Source organism: Neoarius graeffei, chromosome 23, assembly GCF_027579695.1.
Source record: "Neoarius graeffei isolate fNeoGra1 chromosome 23, fNeoGra1.pri, whole genome shotgun sequence".
Classification (NCBI taxonomy): Eukaryota; Metazoa; Chordata; class Actinopteri; order Siluriformes; family Ariidae; genus Neoarius; species Neoarius graeffei.
Genome location: NC_083591.1, coordinates 31856405 through 31880685, shown reverse-complemented (window position 1 = coordinate 31880685; position 24281 = coordinate 31856405). Strand labels below are relative to the sequence as shown.

Here is a 24281-nt window from a genome sequence, read left to right as displayed (position 1 = left end):
TGAGAGTGTCCTGGATAAAAACTTTGCATTGTTTGAACTGAAGAGAGCCATCATAAGTGTTAAGAATACATCTCCAGGTAAAGATGGAATTGACCATAAGAGGAGACTATAAGAATTGGAATTGACTATAAGAGGATTGACCAGTTATCTGATGTGGCTAAAAATGTGGTTTTAAAGTTATATAATAAAGTTTGGGAACAAGGTAGGCTGCCCACTAGTTGGAAACACTCACTAGTTGTACCAATAGCTAAGCCGGGTAAGGATAAGGTAGAGGTCAAAAGCTATAGGCCTATAGCCTTAACATCCAACTTATGCAAGTTAATGGAAAGGATGATAACTAAGTGATTGGTATACAAGATAGAAAAAAGAGGTATTCTTTCTCCTCATCAGAGTGGATTTAGAAATGGTCATATATGGACCCAATAGCCTGTCTAGAAAATGAAATTAGGAAAGCTCAAGTAAACAAGGAGTCAGTCTTAGCAACATTTTTTGACATTGAAAAAGCATATAATATGCTCTGGAAAGAGGGTCTTTTATTTAAATTGAATAAAATGGGAATAAATGGTAAAATGTTCAATTGGATTAGGGATTTTTTATAGAATAGAACAATAGAGGTAAGAGTTGGAGTAAACCATTCAAATATTTACAATGTAGAAAATGGTACTCCGCAGGGAAGTGTATGCAGCCCCATACTGTTTAATATAATGATTAATGATGTATTTAACAGCATAGACTCCAGAATCAGTAGAGCACTTTATGCAGACGATGGGGCACTGTGGGTGAGAGGCCGAAATATTAATAATCTGAGGAACAGAATGCAAGCAGCAATAAACAAGGTCGAAAGATGGTCACATGAGTGGGGGTTTCATTTGTCTGCTAAGACACAAGTTATCTGTTTTTCAAAAAAAAAGGGCTAACCCTACAGTGGACCTCAGACTATATGGGCAGCCACTCAAGCAAGTGGATAATTTAAGATACCTAGGGGTATGGTTTGATGTTAAACTTTCTTTTAAAGTACACATACAGAAGATTATTGATAAGTGTAAGAAGAGTATTAACATTTTGACATGCTTAACAGGAAATGAATGGGGGGGCATCAAGCATATCCTTGAAAAGAATATATAGCGCTTTAGTTCGACCAGTCTTGGATTATGGATGTATAGTTTATAATTCAGCAGCTAAGTCTTCCTTATCAGAGCTGAACAGGATACAAGCCAAAGCCCTTCGTATATGCTGTGGTGCCTTCAGAACCTCTCCAATCCCAGCACTTCAGGTGGAAACAGGGGAGCTGCCACTGGACCTCAGGCGGCTGAAATTATCAGTTTCATATTGGCTTAATCTACAGGACAATCACCCGACCAAACAGGTACTCAGGGAATGCTGGGAGTATGGTCACCTCATACGTAGCTTTGGGTGGGATGGTAATCAGCAGGCAAATCAACAACATTCCATTCGGTAAAACAATAGTAAGGTCAATCATTCCCCCTTGGTTATTTTGTTTCCCTGTTGTAAACATGGAAACCAAGGAGATAGTAAAATCTAGAGGCGTTTTCAGAATGTACAGCAGTATTTAGAAATAATGCACAATGGTACAACACAGATATATACAGATGCTTCAAAAGACGAAACTGGTAAAACAGGAGCAGCAGTACATATCCCCAGCTACAATATTAATATAAAAAAAGGACGTCAGATCATCTGTCAATTTCCTCAGCAGAGATGATGGCTATCATACTGGCCCTGCAGTGGGTGGAGGAGGTGAAGCCTAGTAAAGCAGTTATCTGTTCAAATTCAATGTCTTCCTTAACCAGTATCCAAAGCGGAAAATCCACATGCCGACAAGACCTCTTAGATGAAATAAATCACCTCATATTTAATATAAATCAGCAAAAGCTACTTATTCAGTTCACATGGGTTCCAGCACATAAGGGGGGTTGAGGGAAATGAAAGTGTGGACAGGCTGGCTACAGAAGCCACCAAGGCAAATGAGGTTGAACTTAAGGTTCCATTAAGTAAAGCAGAAATTAAAGTAATAATTAAACACAACATCAATAGAATATGGCAGGATAGATGGAGTACAGAGGAGAAAGGAAGACATCTGTATAATTTACAAAAGGAAGTAATAACAAGGAGTGGTGAACTGAAACTGATGACTAGGCTGAGGATTGGGCACACAAGTCTAAATGGTGGGTTGTATACCATAGGGAAACATCAGTCTGGGGCCTGTGCACACTGTGGAGAAATGGAAAAAGTGGAGCATGTTCTTTGACACTGCAGACAGTATTCTACTGAAAGAGAGAAGATGAGGAGGGCAATAAGGAAATCTGTAACTATGAATAATTTATTAAGTCAGCCTAATACACAACCAGTAGTGACAGCTCTAATACAGTATTTAAGGGAAACACAATTAGCAAGAAGAATTTAGGGTTTTTTAAATATAGCACATCTGTGATTGGGCGGCACGGTGGTGTAGTGGTTCGCGCTGTCGCCTCACAGCAAGAAGGTCCGGGTTCGAGCCCCGTGGCCGGCGAGGGCCTTTCTGTGCGGAGTTTGCATGTTCTCCCCGTGTCCGCGTGGGTTTCCTCCGGGTGCTCCGGTTTCCCCCACAGTCCAAAGACATGCAGGTTAGGTTAACTGGTGACTCTAAATTGACCGTAAGTGTGAATGTGAGTGTGAATGGTTGTCTGTGTCTATGTGTCGGCCCTGTGATGACCTGGCGACTTGTCCAGGGTGTACCCCGCCTTTCGCCCGTAGTCAGCTGGGATAGGCTCCAGCTTGCCTGCGACCCTGTAGAACAGGATAAAGCGGCTAGAGATAATGAGATGAGATGAGATGAGATGAGACATCTGTGATTTAATATCCCTTGGATTACACCTCAGCCCAGTAGATGGCGGTAATACACACCGTTTATAAACCGCCAATAAAAACTGACAGAAGAAGAAAAAGGGGACTTTGTCAGAAAGTCTCGTTGGTGGTTTCACGTCGTCTCTGCGCCCTTATTGCTTCTAGGCTCTTTGCTTTCTGTTTTGCCTGTTTCTTGTTAGTTTTTTTGCACTACGTTTTTTTTGTGTGTCTTTTTTCACGTTTGTTGTGCTACGTTTTTGTCTAGACTTTTTTTTATGCTAGCGTTTTTTGCCCCTAGTTTTTTCTGGATTGTTTTTGGTTTATTTTGACTCCAATTAAATCATTTTTTATTTATTGGATTTTCTGGTCTGTGTTCTGCTTTTGGATCCAAACTCACCACGTCTCGCCTCCCATAACAATTAGTAAGTATGTGAAAAGCAAACAAGTTAAATGATATTATGGGATGTGGTTATGATTATGGCATGTAATTATGAGATAAGGCAACAGTAAAACTACTAGCAATTTATCACAGCGGTACCTGCGGATGTGTTCTACAAGAGTCTGGTGGAGTTGGTTGATTGGGATTTTTTTTAATGATTTTTTTTTTAATATCTACCTCGATAGCAATATGAGTATTATGTATGATTTTAATATGTAATAATTAGATAATGTCACAGTAAAAGTAGTAGTAGTAGTAGTAGTATTTTTTCACAATGGTACCTGGGGATGTGTAGTACTTGGATCTGGTGGAGTTGGTTGATAACAATTTGATTATGATTTTTTTTAATGATTTTTGAATATCGGTCTCTGTAGCAACATGAATATAGTGTATGGCTGTAGCAAAAAAAGATAAAAAATGCTGCAGTAAAACAGGTTTAGATCAGTCATATCTTTGAATATGACTCGTCTGTTTTGGGCAATGTTTGAGTATTGTTTTAAAATTGAAGTTTGTGCATTATCTGAAATGAACAGGAAATTATTTCCCTTCGTCTTCTGCTCCGATTGAATGTTCTATTTATGGGGAGTACTCGAAAACACCGAGCCCATCTGTGCCCATACGATTTACCGTATAAAGCGATGTAGGCGCGCCAACGATTTTTAAGGGCAGATAGCGTGACCGCGCTTCGACGAAATGTAGATGGCATGACCGTAATGTCAAACCTCGGTCTTTCATTGTCGAAAAAATCTGTAGGAAAGACTAATATTAATGCTGTACTTTTATTGTTTGTGCTCAAATTTGACCTCTTTTTAACATGTGAAAACATGCACAAAGGTTAAATTGATTATTATTTTTTTAAAATTCCTACACACATGCTGTGTTACTGTTTTGCATGCTGAATATGATGAACCAGCTTACTGGGGGAAGAGAGGACTGTAGGCGATTTTATTACTATCTGTCTAATTTACCACAATTTTATATTGACATTTTCTGCATATTGTACACTTCTGTTTTCTCAAAAAATATATAAATATAAAAATGAAATTTAAAAAGTATACGTTATCACTCAGATTTGTACAAAGAACTGTCGTGGAAGTCTGAACCTCAAAAGTACCCAAACATACAGTTGTGGTCAGAAGTTTACATGCAGTGGCATGAATGTCATCGTAGATATGGATGTTATGGCAAGATTTGGGCTTTCACTACAACCCCGATTCCAAAAAAGTTGGGACAAAGTACAAATTGTAAATAAAAACGGAATGCAATGATGTGGAAGCTTCAAAATTCCATATTTTATTCAGAATAGAACATAGATGACATATCAAATGTTTAAACTGAGAAAATGTATCATTTAAAGAGAAAAATTAGGTGATTTTAAATTTCATGGCAACGCCACATCTCAAAAAAGTTGGGACAAGGCCATGTTTACCACTGTGAGACATCCCCTTTTCTCTTTACAACAGTCTGTAAACGTCTGGGGACTGAGGAGACAAGTTGCTCAAGTTTAGGGATAGGAATGTTAACCCATTCTTGTCTAATGTAGGATTCTAGTTGCTCAACTGTCTTGGGTCTTTTTTGTCGTGTCTTCTGTTTTATGATGCGCCAAATGTTTTCTATGGGTGAAAGATCTGGGCTGCAGGCTGGCCAGTTCAGTACCCGGACCCTTCTACGCAGCCATGATGCTGTAATTGATGCAGTATGTGGTTTGGCATTGTCATGTTGGAAAATGCAAGGTCTTCCCTGAAAGAGACGTCGTCTGGATGGGAGCATATGTTGCTCTAGAACCTGGATATACCTTTCAGCATTGATGTCTTTCCAGATGTGTAAGCTGCCCATGCCACATGCACTAATGCAACCCCATACCATCAGAGATGCAGGCTTCTGAACTGAGCGCTGAGAACAACTTGGGTCGTCCTTCTCCTCTTTAGTCCGAATGACACGGCGTCCCTGATTTCCATAAAGAACTTCAAATTTTGATTCGTCTGACCACAGAACAGTTTTCCACTTTGCCACAGTCCATTTTAAATGAGCCTTGGCCCAGAGAATACGTCTGCGCTTCTGGATCATGTTTAGATACGGCTTCTTCTTTGAACTATAGAGTTTTAGCTGGCAACGGCAGATGGCACGGTGAATTGTGTTCACAGATAATGTTCTCTGGAAATATTCCTGAGCCCATTTTGTGATTTCCAATACAGAAGCATGCCTGTATGTGATGCAATGCCATCTAAGGGCCCGAAGATCACGGGCACCCAGTATGGTTTTCCGGCCTTGACCCTTACGCACAGAGATTTTTCCAGATTCTCTGAATCTTTTGATGATATTGTGCACTGTAGATGATATGTTCAAACTCTTTGCAATTTTACACTGTCGAACTCCTTTCTGATATTGCTCCACTATTTGTCGGCGCAGAATTAGGGGGATTGGTGATCCTCTTCCCATCTTTACTTCTGAGAGCCGCTGCCACTTCAAGATGCTCTTTTTATACCCAGTCATGTTAATGACCTATTGCCAATTGACCTAATGAGTTGCAGTTTGGTCCTCCAGCTGTTCCTTTTTTGTACCTTTAACTTTTACAGCCTCTTATTGCCCCTGTCTCAACTTTTTTGAGATGTGTTGCTGTCATGAAATTTCAAATGAGCCAATATTTGGCATGAAATTTCAAAATGTCTCACTTTCAACATTTGATGTGTTGTCTGTTCTATTGTGAATACTATCAGTTTTGAGATTTGTAAATTATTGCATTCCGTTTTTATTTACAGTTTGTATTTTGTCCCAACTTTTTTTGGAATCGGGGTTGTAATTTCTTTGAACTGATCTTTTTCTGTGGCAGAATGTAGTACAGCATGCATCTTTTAATTAAAAAAAAATCACTAGAATTTGGTGCACAAGTTTCAATTTTTTTTCTGAAATCAACACAAGATCAAAAGTATAACTACAGCACACCTAATATTTGGGTAAAATGTCTCTTCGCGAGGTTCACTTTGACCAAACATTTTTGTTTACCATGAGCAAGCTTCTGGCAGAATTCTGGTTGGATATTTCATAACTCTTCATGGTAAAATTGGTAGAGTTCAATTAAATTTGTTTTTTTTTTCTTGGCATGGACTCTACTTATAAGCATGATTCATATATTTTCAATAGGGTTGAAGTCAGGACTTGTTTTAAGCTTAATGTTAGCCTGCTTTATCCTCCACAACCAGCTCTGATGCGTGTTTGGGTTCATTGTCCTGTTGTAAGTCTCAAGTCATGTTCAAGTATCTGATGGTTTATGCCGAAGAATTCTGAGGTAGTCCTCCTTCATTATTCCATCCACTTTGTGCAATGAACCAGTTCTATTGGCAGCAAAACAGCCCCAGAGCATGATGATCCTACCACCACCAGCTGGTACCGTGTCCCTCTGTACATGGTGGTCATTGTGGCCAAACAACTCAATCTTTGTCTCATCTGACCAGACATCTATCCTCCAGAAGGCTTTTTCTTTGTCTGTGTGCTCAGCTTTAAACTTTAGTTAAGCCTGGAGGTTTCAATTTTGGAGCAGGGGTTATTTCTTGGATAGAAGCCTCTTAGTTCATGGTGATCTGAACTGTAGACAGTTCCATCAGCTTCCAGTTCATGGCAGGGCTGTGCCATGGTGGTTCCCAGGTTGTTCCTGACCATCCAAACTAGGGATGTTAACCGATGACCGTTTGACCGGTGGTTGACCGAATCAACGTCAACTGGTTACTAATTTTTTTTTTTTGGTTGTCGGTGAAAAAAAAAATCAATCGTTTTGGAGCGGAGAACCTGGAATTCTGTGTTGTAAATGCTTGGGGCATGCCATGCGGTGTAAGGACGACAGCTGACAAATCAGAAACACCCATTCAGTCATGTCCCGCCCTCCTGCTGCCACTTGGCGAAAGAAAAGTGTAGACACAGGCTTTTTAGATACAAATTACTATTGTGTTTTTTTTTTTTTTTTTTTTAAATTATTAGAAGGCACATCGAGTTTAGTCCTGCCTTGGCCAGTGCATTCTGAAAGTATATTTTGGTCTGTAGCCAACAATGCATGTTATTGCAGATCATATATCTCCACACAAACTAAAGGCGCAGATGCCGACTTTTTCACGGCTGAATCGTGCAGATCCGATTTTTTTTTTTTTTTTTGGGGGGGGGGGCGTTGGAGTGTCTGAATAATTTCATAGAGTAAATTCTGTATTAAAATTACTAAATAAGCAAATGCCGTTACAGTCCATGAAACATAGGAAGTATGAGAAGAAACCAGTAAATCAGAAAGCTGCACACATTTGCGCAGCTTCAGCGAAAACGTGCGCAGCTTTCTGATTTACTGTTTTCTTCTCATACTTCCTATGTTTCATGGACTGTAACGGCATTTGCTTATTTAGTAATTTTAATACAGAATTTACTCTGATTAAATTATTCAGACACTCCAACACCCCCCCCCCCCCCCCCCCCCCCCCCGGAAAAAAAATCAGATCTGCACGATTCAGCCGTGAAAAAGGCGGCATCCGTCAAAAGGTGCGCCGTTTGCATCCCTGTTTAAACTCATAGGTTAACTGACTTTAACTGGCTAATGAGGCTCGGTGGTCGGTCAAGATTTTTTAGTTTTCGCCATCCCTAATCCAAACCAATTTCCTTTTAGCTGAGAGTGACAGTTTGGGTTTTCTTGAAGCAAAGTGGCTTGGCGAAGTGACTGCACCTCACAATAACTTGGACACAATTGCTTGAACTGATCTTGGAATTTGCAGTTGTTTAGAAATGGCTCCAAGAGACATTCTGGAGTTGTGTATACCTGTGAACCTCTTTCTCAGATCTGCACTGAGCTCCTTGGAATTTCCCATTTTACTGTGTGTTGGTCAATCCAATGAGTGCTGTAAACAAACCCTTTTTATGAAGGCACAGAGAAGCTACCAGCTGTAGTCAATCATGATCACTAACAAAGTTAAGAGGCCTTAGCCAAGATAAGAGACATTTTGGAAGTTTCAGCACCTCTGAATTAATAATCTAAGTGAGCGGATGTCAATTTTTGACCCTGTATGTATAATTTTGACCCTGTGTTGATTTCAGAAAACCCAAAGAAAATTAAAACTTGTGCACCAAATTCTAGTGTGTTTTTTAATTAAAGATGTATGCTGTACAATTATTCTGCCACAGAAAAAGATCAGTTCAAAGAAATTACTGAAAGCCCAAATATTGCCATGACATTCATACCCAATATGACGTTCATGTCACTGTATGTAAACTTCTGACCGCAACTGTAAACTTACACGAAAGAAAGACCCTTCCCACCCTGGACACCAGCTTCTTGAACCACTGCCCTTTGGTAGACTGTTCAGGTCCATTGTTTCACAGACAAATAGACTAGTAAAGAACAGCTTTTACCTGAGTGTCATACGTGAACTGAACAAAGCCAGTCACCTACACAAATGCCAGCAGTAGAGACAGAAACAGGACTGAATGGTAACACAAACTGTCTACACTGCTACATGCCTACCTCTTACTTAAGTAGTATGTTTGTACAACCACATGTACCTCGTTCTCTCGATCACCTATATTTATTTATTTATATTGCTTGTGCTCAATTGCACTCTGTCAACATGGGCAAATGTGCAATTATCATGCCTAATTGTGCAATACATTCACTTATTACTGTGCAATAACCTGCTGTATCGTGGGCCACAATCTAGATACATAGAATCAACTTTTTTTTTTTTTTGTTAAGCAGTTCTTGAAAAGATGTTTCTTTTTAATTCAAAGATTCAAAGACAAATCTTATCTACTGTATTTTCTGGACTATAAGCTGCTACTTTTTTCCTAGGTTTTGAACCATGCGGCTTATACAAAGGTGCGGCTATTCTGTGGATTTTTCTTCCACCGCTAGGGGCGCTCTAACCGGAAGTAGAATCAAAAATAAGATGGACGAAAAATCAATGCAAAGAAGAATTAGCAGATCTTTAGCAGATAGAACACGCACGACAAATTACTAACTGGTAATTATTTTCAAATCCAGCGAAGATGATTAAAGTGACTTGTGGTTTCAAACACAGGAGAAATGAAGGTAAATAAATACCAGTTATTTTCTCTTGGTTCTGTTCCGGTTTAATCAGCAAAGTTGCTGCCGTGTTAAAAGGCACTGTTCGGAAAGAATCTGTTCAGGTACATACATGTACATTTACAGTACAAAATCGTTCTGTACATGCAGTAAATATCTAATTTTTCAACATGGATATCTGCGGCTTATAGCCCGGTGCGGCTTGTGTATATATATATTTTTTTTAAATAGAGCGGATGCGGCTTATATACAGGTGCGCTCTATAGTCCAGAAAATACGGTATCTTGTATAGATTTGTTTATCTTTTTACTTGAATGTTTATCTTGTACAGATCTGACTCCCCCCCCCCCCCCCCAATACTAAGTGTCTGTATTAGACCCCGAAGCCGTTTGTTTTCAGGATAATGGCTGGCTGATGAAATTATTGGCTGGCTAGCTGACTCAGCCAAAACCTTAATGGCTGCTGCAGCCACCAAAATGTTTATGGCTACAAATGGCTGATACTGTTTCTTCACGCCTATGGTCTACGTTCAATTGATTAAGATGCAGTGTACTGGTTACACAGATACATAGGCTATTTCCACAACACAGTTTGGTTAAAAAACTGATTGTACTACAACAAATGGTGTATTTATGATAGCATTTATTGATTAGAAGTTATTTATTTATTACATTTATTTATTATAAGTACTTAGATGTATTATTATTATCTCTCTCTCTCTCTCTCACACACACACACACACACACACACACACACACACACACACACACACACACACGGGTCATTTAACGTGGAATCATATTTACCACAGGTCCCCTGGTCTCTTACTTCATTGTAAATATAAATCTAGCAAGATTGTAGTTCAATGCTAATAATAAGCTAATCTGGATTGTTCGAGGAAGGCATCTAGCTATCTACTCTCACTAGCAATGACCAGTGAAGGACTGGCAGCTATCTTACTACGATGAAAGTAGTGGTGGAGTACTTTTTTTTTTTTTATATATCAATCTCGAAGTATGTGAAACAAACAAAAAAAAAATACCTTTACACTTTCCCTCAGCAGCGGCAAAGAATGCAGCCATCTCGTCAATATCGGAGTCGATTGATGCTCTGGGTGGGTTCCCGGGTTCCCCAGTGTATTGTGGTAACGGTGTGAGGGGCGGGAAGCCAGACAGGTAGTCACAACGGCAAGCTTGTGGTGGCTCTCTGTGCTGTGATATCAGTTCTAAATCTCTACAGTGTATGCCTATACGTCTCTATTGTGTTACTACTAGTGTGTACAGTTGATCATGTTTGTGTCACTTTTCTTGTAGCTCATGATGTGGATAAAACCATTATTTGATGTACACAATTCTTAGTGGCTCAGCCAAATTTTATTAGATAGCGGCTCAAATTGGCTTACAAAATTATTGGCTGGCGGCGGCTCAAATTCTAAATGGCGGTTTTAGCGGCGCCTGGCGGCGGCTTCGGGGTCTAGTCTGTATGAATACATTGACTGGATTGCGTGCTTCAATTTCACTGTACTGTATGGTGCAGTGATAATAAAAGGATCTTGATCTTGAAGAGCAGGACCAGTTCCCTTGCAGTGGTTTTGGAGGTGGCCTTTCGGAGGGGGGCGTAATCAATCATTACCTGGATGTATGTCCACAGGCTGACTTGGGGAGTGGATCCAACAAATCCATCCCCACTCTCTCAAAGAATACCCTGATGATGGGGAGAGGAATGAGCAGTGTGGGGGTAGGCTTTGCCAGGGCAGTGCACTGGACACAGTCCCTTAGCTTGGTGAGTGTGTTGTGGACTCACAGGTGGCCCCTGAGGGGATGAGAATGGGTGCGGATGCATAACTTAATTGATCTTGGACCAGGGGACCACCAGAAGATCACAGGGTTGCCCCCAGCGGTCAGTGTAGTAATACAGTAGGCTCCCTTGGATTAAGAAGTATGCTTTGGGCAGAGCATGCCCAGTTTACTGGTCCTCATCCTCAACCAGGTGCACTTGTCACCAATAGTTTTAGCCAGTCATCCTCCTTGTGTTCCCAGCTGAAATTTCCTTCATAGGTGACCTGCTGAAACAAGAGTGAGGGGGTTAGTGGCAGAGTGGGACTCATCCTTTGCTGCAGCATCAGTGTTGTCCTCCGACTCCTTGGCAAGGAGTTGTCTACACTTTCCTCAGGCTTACCAGTCTGTGGGTCAGCCTGGGGTACCTGGCTTCCTGGAGAGCCAGCAGCTCAGTGGGGGACCTGGGCCAATCTTTTAATATAAACAGAGAAACAGGAAGATCAGGCATTACCCCAATTAACAGCTCCCACTCACCTCAGCAGTCCCCCACCCACACCCTGGCGGCAACCACCTCTTGTGCATGCATGCAAATAACCTTTACAGTACCACTTGGGGTTGTGGGCTTGGGTAAGTACCAAGGGCTGGGCAAGGGTGATGGTGCTCTTGGAATCCAGAATGGCCTTGACAGTACATCCATTCAGCCAGACGATGGTATGGGGCCCCAGGGAGTTTGGCGGGGTGTGTACCACACAGCCAGGACATTCAAGCAGGGGCTGTGCTTGGGTTTGGGCCACCACTGGGGAGTTTCATCCCAGGCTGGCTACAATGACAGATGTTTTAGTCAGGATAGCTCCTCCTCGAGGAAGAGCATAGGAGGCCCACTGTGCCTTTCCAGTCAGCAGAAGGGTGAGGACCCAGGCCCATTCTTCTTCAGCCCAGCTCACCTGAAATATGGTATTGTCAAACACGTAGAGGAAGACCTCAACATTGTCGTCTGGGCCGAGCTTGCTGAGCAGTTTCTGGGCCTCCTGCAGAGGAGGTTGGGAAGGGAGGACTCCTAGGTGGCTCAGTGCTGTAGTAGTTCTTGGATGGCCACCTAGTGACCTTAAGTCACCTGCTTTTGCAGGCTGGTCTCTAGAAGGTGCTTGATTGGGGGCTTCATGGGGAGGTGAGGTGGGGAAAGGGTGGGGCCAATGCTCATGGCTGCATTCTTCACCACTGTAGCGATCTGCAACTGTGATGGGGCAGAACACAAACACTGATCCAAGGAGCTAGAAAAAATAAGTGCTCTTTATTTACATTTTTGGAGAAAAGGGAGGAAGGTGAGAGAGGGACAAGTGAGGTGCCCAAGAACTTGGTCAAAGTGTAGCATGAAGGAGGTGAGGTGCTCAGCTAGCTTCCTCCTGTGGTCAGGTGGTGAGGTACTGGAGGGCCGTGGTTCGTGGTTGCTCTTGAGTGGACTGGCGCTCTGTCTCTTGGCATGTGTGGAGTCTTGGCTGGGAGCCATCTCGTGCTTGGCATGGTATCATCATCAGGAGAGAACCTTCAGTAACATGACTTTGGGATGAGAACACTCACTTATGAGAAATGAGGGGACCTTTTGTACTCCCTGGAAGCTGCTGAAGGGTGGAGAACAGCACTATTTAACTCACTGCAACTATGTTCTTTTGCAGTGATGTTCTTCTGCTGGGACATGCTGGGGCCTCTGCCACACTAACCAATCTTAGTGTTTCAAAAATGGACTCTTAGAATCATTGCCCATGTCTTTGATCTGGCTGTTGTGAAGAGCTGGCATGAATATCAAAAGGACAAAGCATGCCTGGACATTCCTCAGCAGTACATGTTGAATCTTCAGTGCCTCAAAATAGCAAAAGCCCTTGTGCATATAACAGAAGCCTTTGTGCGAACAGGGAAGCAGCAAGGAAAAGAGGAAGACCAAGCTTGTCACAAAGCCCACCACTCAAACAGGAATCTGTATGGAAAGCTTCTGCTGAATGAAGGCCAACTGAAGATGTCTGCAGTGACATGATGGACCACATGCCAAATTACAATGATCATAAAGAAGCAACCAGATGTAAATTGCCAAAGTGCACTGGGAAAACACGTGTACTATGAGAAGTCCCTTCTGCTCTTTGCAGATGATGTGGTTCTGTTGGCTCCTTCAGAGCATGACCTTCAGCAAGCACTGGGATGGTTTGCAGCTGAGAGTGAAGCGGCTGGGATGAGTCAGCACCTCTAAGTCGGAGTCCATGGTTCTCTGCCGGAAAATGGTGGAGTACTCTCTCCAAATTGGGAGTGAGTTGCTGCCCCAAGTGAAGGAGTTTAAGTATCTCAGGGTCTTGTTCATGAGTGATGATAAAATGGAGCATGAGATGGACAGGTGGATTGGGGCGGCACCAGCAGTAATGCGGGCAGTGTACCGGTCCATCATGGTGAAGAGGGACCTGAGCTGGAAGGCAAAGCTTTCAATTTACCAGTCAATCTACGTTCCAACCCTCACCTATGGTCATGAGCTTTGGGTAGTGACCGAAAGGATGAGATTGCAGATACAAGCGGCTGAAATTAGGTTTCTCCGGAGGGTGGCTGGGCTCACCCTTAGAGGTAGGGGGAGAAGCTCAGACATCCGGAGTGATCTCGGAGTAGAGCTGCTGCTCCTTCATGTCAAAAGGAGTCAGCTGAGGTGGTTGGGGCATCTGATTAGGATGCCTCCTGGGCACCTTCCTTTGGAGGTTTTCCAGGCATCTCCAACTGGGAGGAGACCTCAGGGTAGACCCAGAACATGCTGGAGAGATTATATATCTCATTTGGCCTGGGAGTGCCTTGGGATTCCTCAGGAGGAACTGGAAAGTGTTGCTGGGGAGAGGGACGCCTGGAATACCCTGCTTAGTCTGCTACCACCGCAACCCGACTTCTGATAAGTGGAAGAAAATGGATGGATGGATTGTGACAAGTGCAGGGTAGATTTACTACTTTGTTCTACAAAGAAACTGTTTCAAGGCAGGCATGGACAATGACGCTGAGATATGGGCAGCCATTCTTCAATGTTATTATATAGTTACAGATAAGGCTTAAAAAAAGTGTAGCACTGGAACTACTGTGCACTACTTCAAATGAGTTTTGTGTTCAAGTTGTCCAACTTTTTATTTTTCTACAAATGAAAAAAACAACAAACATATATATTCTGTTTTTATAGCAATACTTTGCAACTACTGTGGCTGACCATGCACTGCAATGGACAGTAAAAAAAAAAAAAAAACATAATAAAAAAACCCTGAATTTTATTTTTTTATTTTTATTTTTTGCTGAGCCTTGTTTTTCAGTATATTCCAGCCAGGAAAACAAGGATGGCAAGCTATCTTAACTATGCCATGATGGCTCTGAGTAAAAATGGAAACTGTATTGGTCTATGATATTGTAACAGCTTTCTAAGTTGGGCAGTGAGGAACTGTAAACAGGCACAACAATTCAAGGTGCTCTTTATTTTAATGCTCACTTTTCAGTGACTAACACATGCATATACCCACATTGGAGAACACAGCTCACTCTCTCATTACCGGCCATCTGAAAGACACACAGAGTAAAAAAATTAATAGACAGCCAGTAATGAGACACAGGTTAGGGTGCATCAGTTGCCCCCTAAAAATGAAAAGTTCCTCCGATCATGATGCATTTTTGTTTGTTTCTTTTGGTAAGAAAACACACTGGGTGAAATATTTTGACAAAATTCAAAAGTTTAATGGTGGCACCAGGAGCTCAAAGTTATGGAAAAAGCTGCTATTTTATGACACTTGACAAAATTTCGATCACTTTTCATGAAACATTATGGCACCTTATAGAGTATACCAAATATCTTAGATACACATTTTTAGTACATATTCTAAATATATTATCAAGCACAGTTTGAGTTTTAGCTGTTCATTGAATCATTGTTCAACTACTTTTAAACAATACAAATATATTATGAATCACATTTAATGCTTCTCAATCCCTTGCAAAGGTTCTTAACATGATCTCTGGGTCACAAGAAATCAATAAATGGAGTCCAACATTGTGATTCAAACCTTACGTGAAAACATAAAATAAGCGGGTTTTTTTTGGCAAAAAATGAACCTCATGGTGCCACCATTAGACTTTTGAATATGGTCAAAAAATTTTACAGGCTGTCTTTATTGGTGAAAAGGAACACCCAAACAAAAATGCATCAGATTTTATGAAAGTGAGGGCAACTGATGCACCCTAACACAGGTGCAACTCGTCACGTGTTACCTGCTGGTTCAACCTGACTCCTCACCATTCACAGCTGACACTCGACCACACCCCCACTGCCAGTTATCATCTGGGTTTTGAATTGATGTTGATAATGTCATTATAATTCAAAGTGTCTGTTGATTCTCTTTCTTTAGTCCTCCAGACATTTTTTGGTTGTTTTTTAATTTTTTTTTTTTTTTTAGAAAACAGGTCAATGATGGCTGTTTAGCCATAGTTGCACTTAACAATTTCTAAGAAGCTGCTACATGAATCTCAGACAGAACTATTGGTGTGAGTTAAGGTTAACATAGCCCAGTCAAAGAAAGGAAGTTGTGCTTGTCCCTGGTGGGCCATGTTTCTCATCCTGAAATGCAGTTAACATGCTAAGTAATGGCTCTCCAAAAGCTTCATCCAAAAGCCGTGGAAAATCTATCCATTTTCTACGGCTTATCTGGATCTGGGTCATGGGGGGAACCGCCTAAGCAGAACAGCCCAGACTTCCCTCTCCCTGTCCACCTCCACCAGCTCTTCTGGGGGAATACTGAGGTGTTCCCAGGCCAGCTGAGAGATGTAATCTCTCCAATGTGTCCTGGGTCTGCCCCAGGGTCTCCTCCTGGTGAGGCATGCACAGAGAATCTCCCTTGGGAGGCGTCCAGGGGGCATCCTAACAAGGTGCCTGAACCACCTCAACTGACTCCTTTCGATGTGGAGGAGCAGTGGTTCTACTGAGTCTCTCTCGAATGACCAAGGTTCTCACCCTGTCTCTAAGGGGGAGCCCAGCCACCCTGTGGAGAAAACTCATGTCTACCACTTGTATCCGTGATCTCATTCTTTCAGTCACTACCCAGAGCTCATGACCATAAGTGAGAGTGGGAACGTAGATGGACCAGTAAATTGAGAGCTTTGCCTTTTGGCTCAGCTCTCTCTTTACCACAACCAGTTTAGTGTCCACATCACTGCTGACGTTGCCCCATTCCATCTGTCCAACTCCCGCTCCCCCTTACCCTCACTTGTGAACAAAACCCCAAGATACTTAAACTCCTCCACTTTAGGTAGCAACTCCCCCCTGACCTGAAGTAGGCACTCCACCCATTTCCAGCTGAGCGCCATGGCCATGGACTTGAAGGTGCTGATCCTCATCCCAGCCACTTTGCATTCAGCTGCAAAATGTCCCAGCGCATGCTGTAAGTCACATATTGATGAAGCCAACAGGACCACATCATCTGCAAAAAGCAGAGACATGATCCTGATGCCACCAAACTGGACACCCTCCGCCCCTTGGCTGTGCCTAGAAATTCTGGTCATAAAAGTTATGAACAGAACCGGTGACAAAGGGCAGCCCTGGTGGAGTCCCACATGCACAGGGAACGAGTCTGACTTACTGCTGTCAATGCGAACCAAACTCCTGCTTCGGTCATACAGGATCCAAATGGCCCGCAGTAATGGGCCCTGAACCCCATACTCACGAAGCACCCCCCACAGGGCACCATGAGGGACACGGTCGTAAGCCTTCTCCAGGTCCACAAAACACATGTAGACCGCTTGGGCAAACTCCCATGCACCCTCTAGTACCCTTGCAAGGGTAAAGAGCTGGTCCAGTGTTCCACAACCAGGACGAAAACTGCATTGTTCCTCCTGAATCCGAGGTTCGACTATCGACCGAACTCTCCTCTCCAGCACCCCAGCATAGGCTTTCCTAGGGAGGCTGAGAAGTGTGATCCCTGTAGTTGGAACACACTCTCTGGTCCCCCTTTTTAAAAAGGGGAACCACCACCCCAGTCTGCCAATCCAGAGGCACTGTCCCCAATCTCCATGCAATGTTGAAGAGGCATGTCAGCCAAGACAGCCCAACAACATCCAGTGCCTTCAGGAACTCCGGACGAATCTCATCCACCCCGGAGCCCGGCCACCAAGGAGCTTTTTAACCACCTCGGCAACCTCAGCCGCTGTGATGGGTGAGTCCTCCCAAGCACCCTCAGACTCTGCGTCCTCCTCAGACAACATGAAGGTGGGATTGAGGAGATCCTCTAAGTATTCCTTCCACTGCCAGATGATATTCCCAGTTGAGGTCAACCACACTCCATCCTCACTGTAAACAGTAGGGACAGAGCACTGCTTCCCCTTCCTGAGCCGCCGGATGGCTTTCCAGAATCTCTTCAAGGCCAACCGAAAATCGCATTCCATGGCTTCACCGAACTCCTCCCACACCCGAGTTTTTGCTTCAGTGACCGCCAGAGCTGCGTTCCGCTTGGACCATCGGTATCTGTCAACTGCCTCTGGAGACCCACAGGCTAACCAAGCCCGATAGGACTCTTCAGCTTGATGGCTCCCACAGGTGTCCACCACCGGGTTCGGGGATTACCGCCATGACAGGTACGGGGTGATAGCGTTCCGGCGCCACGCCGGATTTCCGGCGTACCGTGGCTGGGGGGAAAAAAAAAATCTAGTTCGCCCATTGTCCTGTGTCACTCTGGGATGCGCAGATAGACAGTAAAGGGAATTCGGAATTCCCTTTACTGTCTATCTGCGCATCTCAGAATGACACAGGACAATGGGCGAACTAGATTTTTTTTTTTTTTTTTTTTTCCCCCAGCCACGGTACGCTGGAAATCCGGCACAGCGCCGGAACGCTATCACCCCTGCAGGTACCAGCAACCTTGCAGCTGCAGTTCTGCACAGCTGCCTCAGCAATGGAGGTGCAAAACATGGTCCACTCGGACTCTGTCCCCATCCTCCCCCAGTATGCAGTTGAAGCTCTGCCAGAGGTGGCAGTTGAAGATCCGACAGACAGGAGCCTCCACTAGACGTTCCCAGCATACCCTCACTAAACGTTTGGGCCTACCAGGTCTGTCCAGCCTCCTCCCCCGCCATCTGATCCAGCTCGCCACCAGGTAGTGATCAGTTGACAGCTCTGCTCCTCTCTTCACCCGAGTATCCAAGATATACAGTCATAGATCAGATGAAACGACTACAAAGTCAATCATCAATCTATGGCCTAGGGTGTCCTCATGGCACATGCACTTATGGACACCCTTATGCTCAAACGTGGTGTTCATTATGGCCAAACCGTGCATGGCACAGAAGTCCAACAACAGAACACTGCTCAGGTTCAGATCGGGCAGGCAGTTTCTCCCAATCACACCTTTCCAGGTCTCACTGTCATTGCCCACATGAGCATTGAAGTCCCCCAGTAAAACAAGGGAGTCCCCTCGTGTTGCACTGTCTAGCCCCCCCACTCAAGGACTCCCAAGAAGGCCGGGTAGTCTGAACTACCATTTGGCGCATAAGCACAAATGACAGTCAGAGACCGTTCCCCGACCCGACGGTGCAGAGAAACAACCCTGTCATTCACTGGGGAGAACTCCGATGTTAGTGCGCCGAACTGGGGGGGGGCTACCAATAGCCCCACCCTTGGCAACTCCAGCATAGAAGAGAGTCCAACCCCTCTCCAGGAAATTGGTTCCAGAATCCAAGCTATGCGTTAGTGAGCCCAACTATATCTAGTCGGTACCGCTCAATCTCACGCACAAGCTCAGGCTCCTTTCCCACCAGAGAGGTTACATTCCATGTCCCAAAAGCCAGTTTTGTCACCCAGGGATCAGTATGCCAGGGCTTCCGCCTTTGGCTGCTACCCGATCAATAGTGCACCGGACCCTTACGGCACCTCCTGCAGGTGGTGGGTCCACAGGAGAAGCTTCATAGATTAAAATTAAATATTTAGCCATACTCTACCATTTATATGTTGCCTTTTGGTTTTATACTTGTTGACCCTTAACCTAGGCAGACATGATGAACTACAATCCTAGAGACGAGAGTGATTTATAAAATCAAAATAAGGAAAACCTGGAAACATGAAGTTCATGGCAAGGCAAGCCAAGTTTATTTATATAGTGCATTTCATACACAGTGGCAGTTCAATGTGCTTTACAGAGGTAAAGGCAAAACAGTAAACAATAGAAAATAAAATTACATAAAATAAAGGGGGAAGAAGAGAGAAAAAATAAGAATTAAACAATAGTAGAAATAAAATAATAAAATGAAGTAAAAGTTCAGTAAAAAACAGCAGAATAAAATAGAATAAAAGTTAAGTTTAAAACATGCAAAGACTGTAAAAGTTAAGTAAAGTTTAACATGTAAAGATGATATTTATCAGTTAGCAGAAAGCATCTGAAAACAGCTTGGTCTTTAATCTAGATTTGAAGCTGCCAACAGCAGGAGCATTTTTAATGTCCTCTGGGAGTTGGTTCCATAGCTGTACTGCATAGTAGCTAAAAGCTGCTTCACCACACAACAGGTTTTACCAGTAAATTTTGCTGCTGCGATCTGGTAGATCTGATTGGGTTAGGCTGCTGCAACATATCAGAGAGGTAATTGGGCCCTGTACCATTTAGAGATTTGTACACCAGCAGCAATGCTTTAAAGTCAATTCTGTAGCTTACTGGAAGCCAGTGAAGGGACCTTAGAATTGGAGTAATTAGACAATTGACTTCACAAAGCCATCACAAAACAGGCATAAGCCCTGTGACAGCCACTTGTCCCTAGTGTGACAATATTTTTAAAAATGGTGAAAAATCAGAAATTCTCAAGTCATATTGCTATCTAGTGTAAAGTCATTACTAATAGGGTTTTGCATGAATATTGCCTTCATAAAATGTGAAAAGTGTCTTTGCTATGATGTTGCATTGAAATTACAAAACATTATTTAATTGTGTTTTGTTCTGTTGATGATATGGTCAGAGCCATGGAGGAGCCAGTATGGCTGATAAGCAGCGATTCTGAAGGACAGCTCTGTGTTCTGAAGGAAGCTAAAAAGATCCTGGATGAGATTACTGAACCAGTTATTGTAGTGTCTGTAGTGGGACTCTACCGCACAGGGAAGTCTTACCTCATGAACCGTCTAGCAGGACGACAAACGGGTAAGAATCCACTTGTGAACATCTAACATATCTCTAGCAGTTGAAATTAATTAAAACTGCTCAATACTATGTGTAACTTTGTTCTCTGATGTCTAAATAGAAGGTATTTGAGTTTATTTGGGGCAAAAATTGTCAAGAGGTGGTATTACATGCCCATTTATAACCCTATGATTTGGCCCAAGAATGAAACAAGGTATATTGCCTTCTTTGGTTGGCTCTTTATTGCCGATCAGCTCTGGTTTAATTGGTTAGTTTGCAACTGGTCTGCATCACTAGGGTGTGATTGTCCATGGCAGCCATGTCCATGGACCACAGTATTCTCTGGGAAATGCAACCTGGAAGGACAACTAAAAATCGCCATCTGGCACCAACATGACAGTAAATTTATCACAACACACTCTATTTCCTTGAATGGGACACAGGCAGGAAAATTAAATGATCCTCCATGTAGATAAGCTAGGTTGTCTTACTGTCAAGTTAACTATACTAGCTACAACCCCGTTTCCAAAAATGTTGGGATGTTGTGAAAATGTAAAAAAAAAAAAAGATCCGATGTGCAAATCATTGAAATCCTATATTTCATTGAAAACATTATAAAGACTACATATCAAATGTTGATATTGACCCATTGCCCATTTACCTAATTAGTTATGAGATGTTCAAGGCAGGTTTTTTTTTTTTTTTTAAGCATTACACAACTTTTCCAGTCTTTTGTTGCACATGTCCCAACTTGGATGAAACATGTTACTAGCATCAAATCTAAATTGAATATATTGTGAGTACTCACTTTGGCAGCAGGATGAACACAGACACACAAGATACAAATCAGTGAGTTAATTCTAGTGTGCTTTTAATGAAAAAGAAGTGGGAGAGTGGAGGAGAGGTGAATGGAGTGATCAGTGCAAGTGCACTGATCAAGAGCTGGCCGGAGGCAGGGTTGCAGGCAGGCACTGGTGGTGTCTGTGTCTTTGTGTGAAGCTCCAGTGGTTATGAAGATTGGAGGATCCGCCAGTGGAGAATTAAAGGCTCTCTGATTTCTTCCTCATTGTCCTCGGCATTGGCAAGGTGTCCTGAGCAGAGAGAGAGAGTGAGAGAGTGAGATGCACAGCATTGAGCGAGATTCACTAACCTCTGAGCTGAGTGGCGTCTTTTTAAACTCCCCAGGCTGCTTGATGATACCTGATCATGGCGCTGATTATTCCACTCCAGCAATGTTTGATCAGCTGCTCTGCCCTATAGCCACACTGCTCTCGGCTGTCCAAAACAGTTGTGCCAAATCAGCGCCATCCTTTCAGCCCCACGGGAGCAGTAGACTGAGGAGCAGTGCGCTGTTTTGGCAGTGGTTTCCTCTGGCTGCTGTTGCATCCGCCTGCCTTAGCTCCAAGCCGACTGTCCTCCAAGGCTCGGCCCAGAGGCTGTGGCTCCTGGATAGGCCATCGGTGTTCCCATGCTGGATCCCAGCTCTATGTTGGACCTGGAAAGAGAAATCCTGCAATGATAAGAACCAGTGAGTAACACCAGCACTGGTATCTTTGACAGCCATCATCCACTGGAGTGGTGCATGATTGGTGAGCAGGGTGAAATTACGACCTGTTAAGCCTCACTCAGAACCCGCCGTATGGGCTGCCTATGGTAAAAAATTTGGCAAAACCGTGCTTGAGACTTGTACGACACTTGCGTGTGTTCAGCGTCATACGGTAGAAGGTCACAGACTGTGGAGATTTTTGGTCCTGCACATGCAAATTCTATGGGTCTTGCGACAAATTAAGAACACATACACTATGTATGGGACCCCTACTCCTTTTGTATGCTTGAACCAAGTCAGCAGCGCGGCTAGTAGGAGCTTTTTGCGATGACAGTAAGACGCATGAGTGACGCACGATCATTATATGAGTGAAGTACCTCAGAAATACTATACAAATATTCCACACTTGCTATTTGTGCAGCGTGCAAAACAGAAGTGCATCTCACTTTCTACCCCTATGTGTCGTGTGCACTCAGCGCATGCGACCTGCACGCGGCATGAGGGGCAAGACTCTGGGTGTATGTTATGTATGTATGTATGTATACAGTGGGTCAAAAAAGTATTTAGTCAGCCACCAATTGTGCAAGTTCTCCCACTTAAAAAGATGAGAGAGGCCTGTAATTTTGATCATAGGTACGCTTCAACTATGAGAGACAGAATGGGGGGAAAGAATCCAGGAAATCACATTGTAGGATTTTTAATGAATTAATTGGTAAATTCCTTGGTAAAATAAGTATTTGGTCACCTACAAACAAGCAAGATTTCTGGCTCTCACAGACCTGTAACTTCTTTAAGAGGCTCCTCTGTCCACTCGTTACCTGTATTAATGGCACCTGTTTGAACTCGTTATCAGTATAAAAGACATCTGTCCACAACCTCAAACAGTCACACTCCAAGCTCCACTATGGCCAAGACCAAAGAGCTGTCAAAGGACACCAGAAACAAAATTGTAGACCTGCACCAGGCTGGGAAGACTGAATCCGCAATAGGTAAGCAGCTTGGTGTGAAGAAATCAACGGTGGAAGCAATTATTAGAAAATGGAAGACATACAAGACCACTGATAATCTCCCTCGATCTGGGGCTCCACACAAGATCTCACCCCGTGGGGTCAAAATGATCACAAGAACGGTGAGCAAAAATCCCAGAACCATACGGGGGGACCTAGTGAATGACCTGCAGAGAGCTGGGACCAAAGTAACAAAGGCTACCATCAGTAACACACTACGCCGCCAGGGACTCAAATCCTGCAGTGCCCCCTGCTTAAGCCAGTACATGTCCAGGCCCGTCTGAAGTTTGCTAGAGAGCATTTGGATGATCCAGAAGAGGATTGGGAGAATGTCATATGGTCAGATGAAACCAAAATAGAACTTTTTGGTAAAAACTCAACTTGTCATGTTTGGAGGAGAAAGAATGCTGAGTTGCATCCAAAGAACACCATACCTACTGTGAAGCATGGGGGTGGAAACATCATGCTTTGGGGCTGTTTTTCTGCAAAGGGACCAGGACGACTGATCCGTGTAAAGGAAAGAATGAATGGGGCCATGTATCGTGAGATTTTGAGTGAAAACCTCCTTCCATCAGCAAGGGCATTGAAGATGAAACGTGGCTGGGTCTTTCAGCATGACAATGATCCCAAACACACCACCTGGGCAACGAAGGAGTGGCTTCGTAAGAAGCATTTCAAGGTCCTGGAGTGGCCTAGCCAGTCTCCAGATCTCAACCCCATAGAAAATCTTTGGAGGGAGTTGAAAGTCCATGTTGCCCAGCGACAGCCCCAAAACATCACTGCTCTAGAGGAGATCTGCATGGAGGAATGGGCCAAAATACCAGCAACAGTGTGTGAAAACCTTGTGAAGACTTACAGAAAACGTTTGACCTCTGTCATTGCCAACAAAGGGTATATAACAAAGCATTGAGATGAGCTTTTGTTATTGACCAAATACTTATTTTCCACCATAATTTGCAAATAAATTATTTAAAAATCAGACAATGTGATTTTCTGGGTTTTTTTTTCTCATTTTGTCTCTCATAGTTGAGGTATACCTATGATGAAAATTATAGGCCTCTCATCTTTTTAAGTGGGAGAACTTGCACAATTGGTGACTGACTAAATACTTTTTTGCCCCTGTGTGTGTGTGTGTGTGTGTGTGTGTGTAGGAGGAACCAAGGAACCGATCATGTAGCGTGCAGCATTGTTGAAAGGAAGACCACCACCTCATTTGCTGTTTTTATTTGAGCACATGTTAATTTACCATGCAAACGTCAAATAATAAAACAGGAGTATAAGGGATTAACGCATTTTATTACACTGTAAAAAATCCCAACTAAATAGTCCAACATTTTGAGCACTGAAACACACTCTGACTCCGAGCTGCTGTCCTGCTCCTACCGTACTTCTGCTGAATGGTGGGACGGGGTGTTGGGATGTCCTTGTCCTTATCACTGAGCATGGCACAATGGCCTGACAGCGATGATGGGACT

The 24281-nt window shown here is 43.3% G+C and overlaps 1 protein-coding gene across 4 annotated transcripts in view; it reads left to right on the top strand.

Annotated features, from left to right (window-relative positions):
• Positions 1-24281, top strand: part of gbp2 (guanylate binding protein 2) — a 95840-nt gene that overhangs the window by 13846 nt on the left and 57713 nt on the right. The window contains exons 1-2 of one of the 4 annotated variants that reach the window (XM_060906082.1): positions 2946-3266; positions 20096-20274. In XM_060906082.1, coding sequence (XP_060762065.1) covers positions 20100-20274 — 175 coding nt within the window. In that variant the 5' untranslated portion in view covers positions 2946-3266; positions 20096-20099. Of the gene's footprint in view, positions 1-2945; positions 3267-20087; positions 20275-24281 lie in introns of those variants that run through there. The other 3 variants (XM_060906083.1, XM_060906084.1, XM_060906081.1) reach the window with 3 other exon arrangements.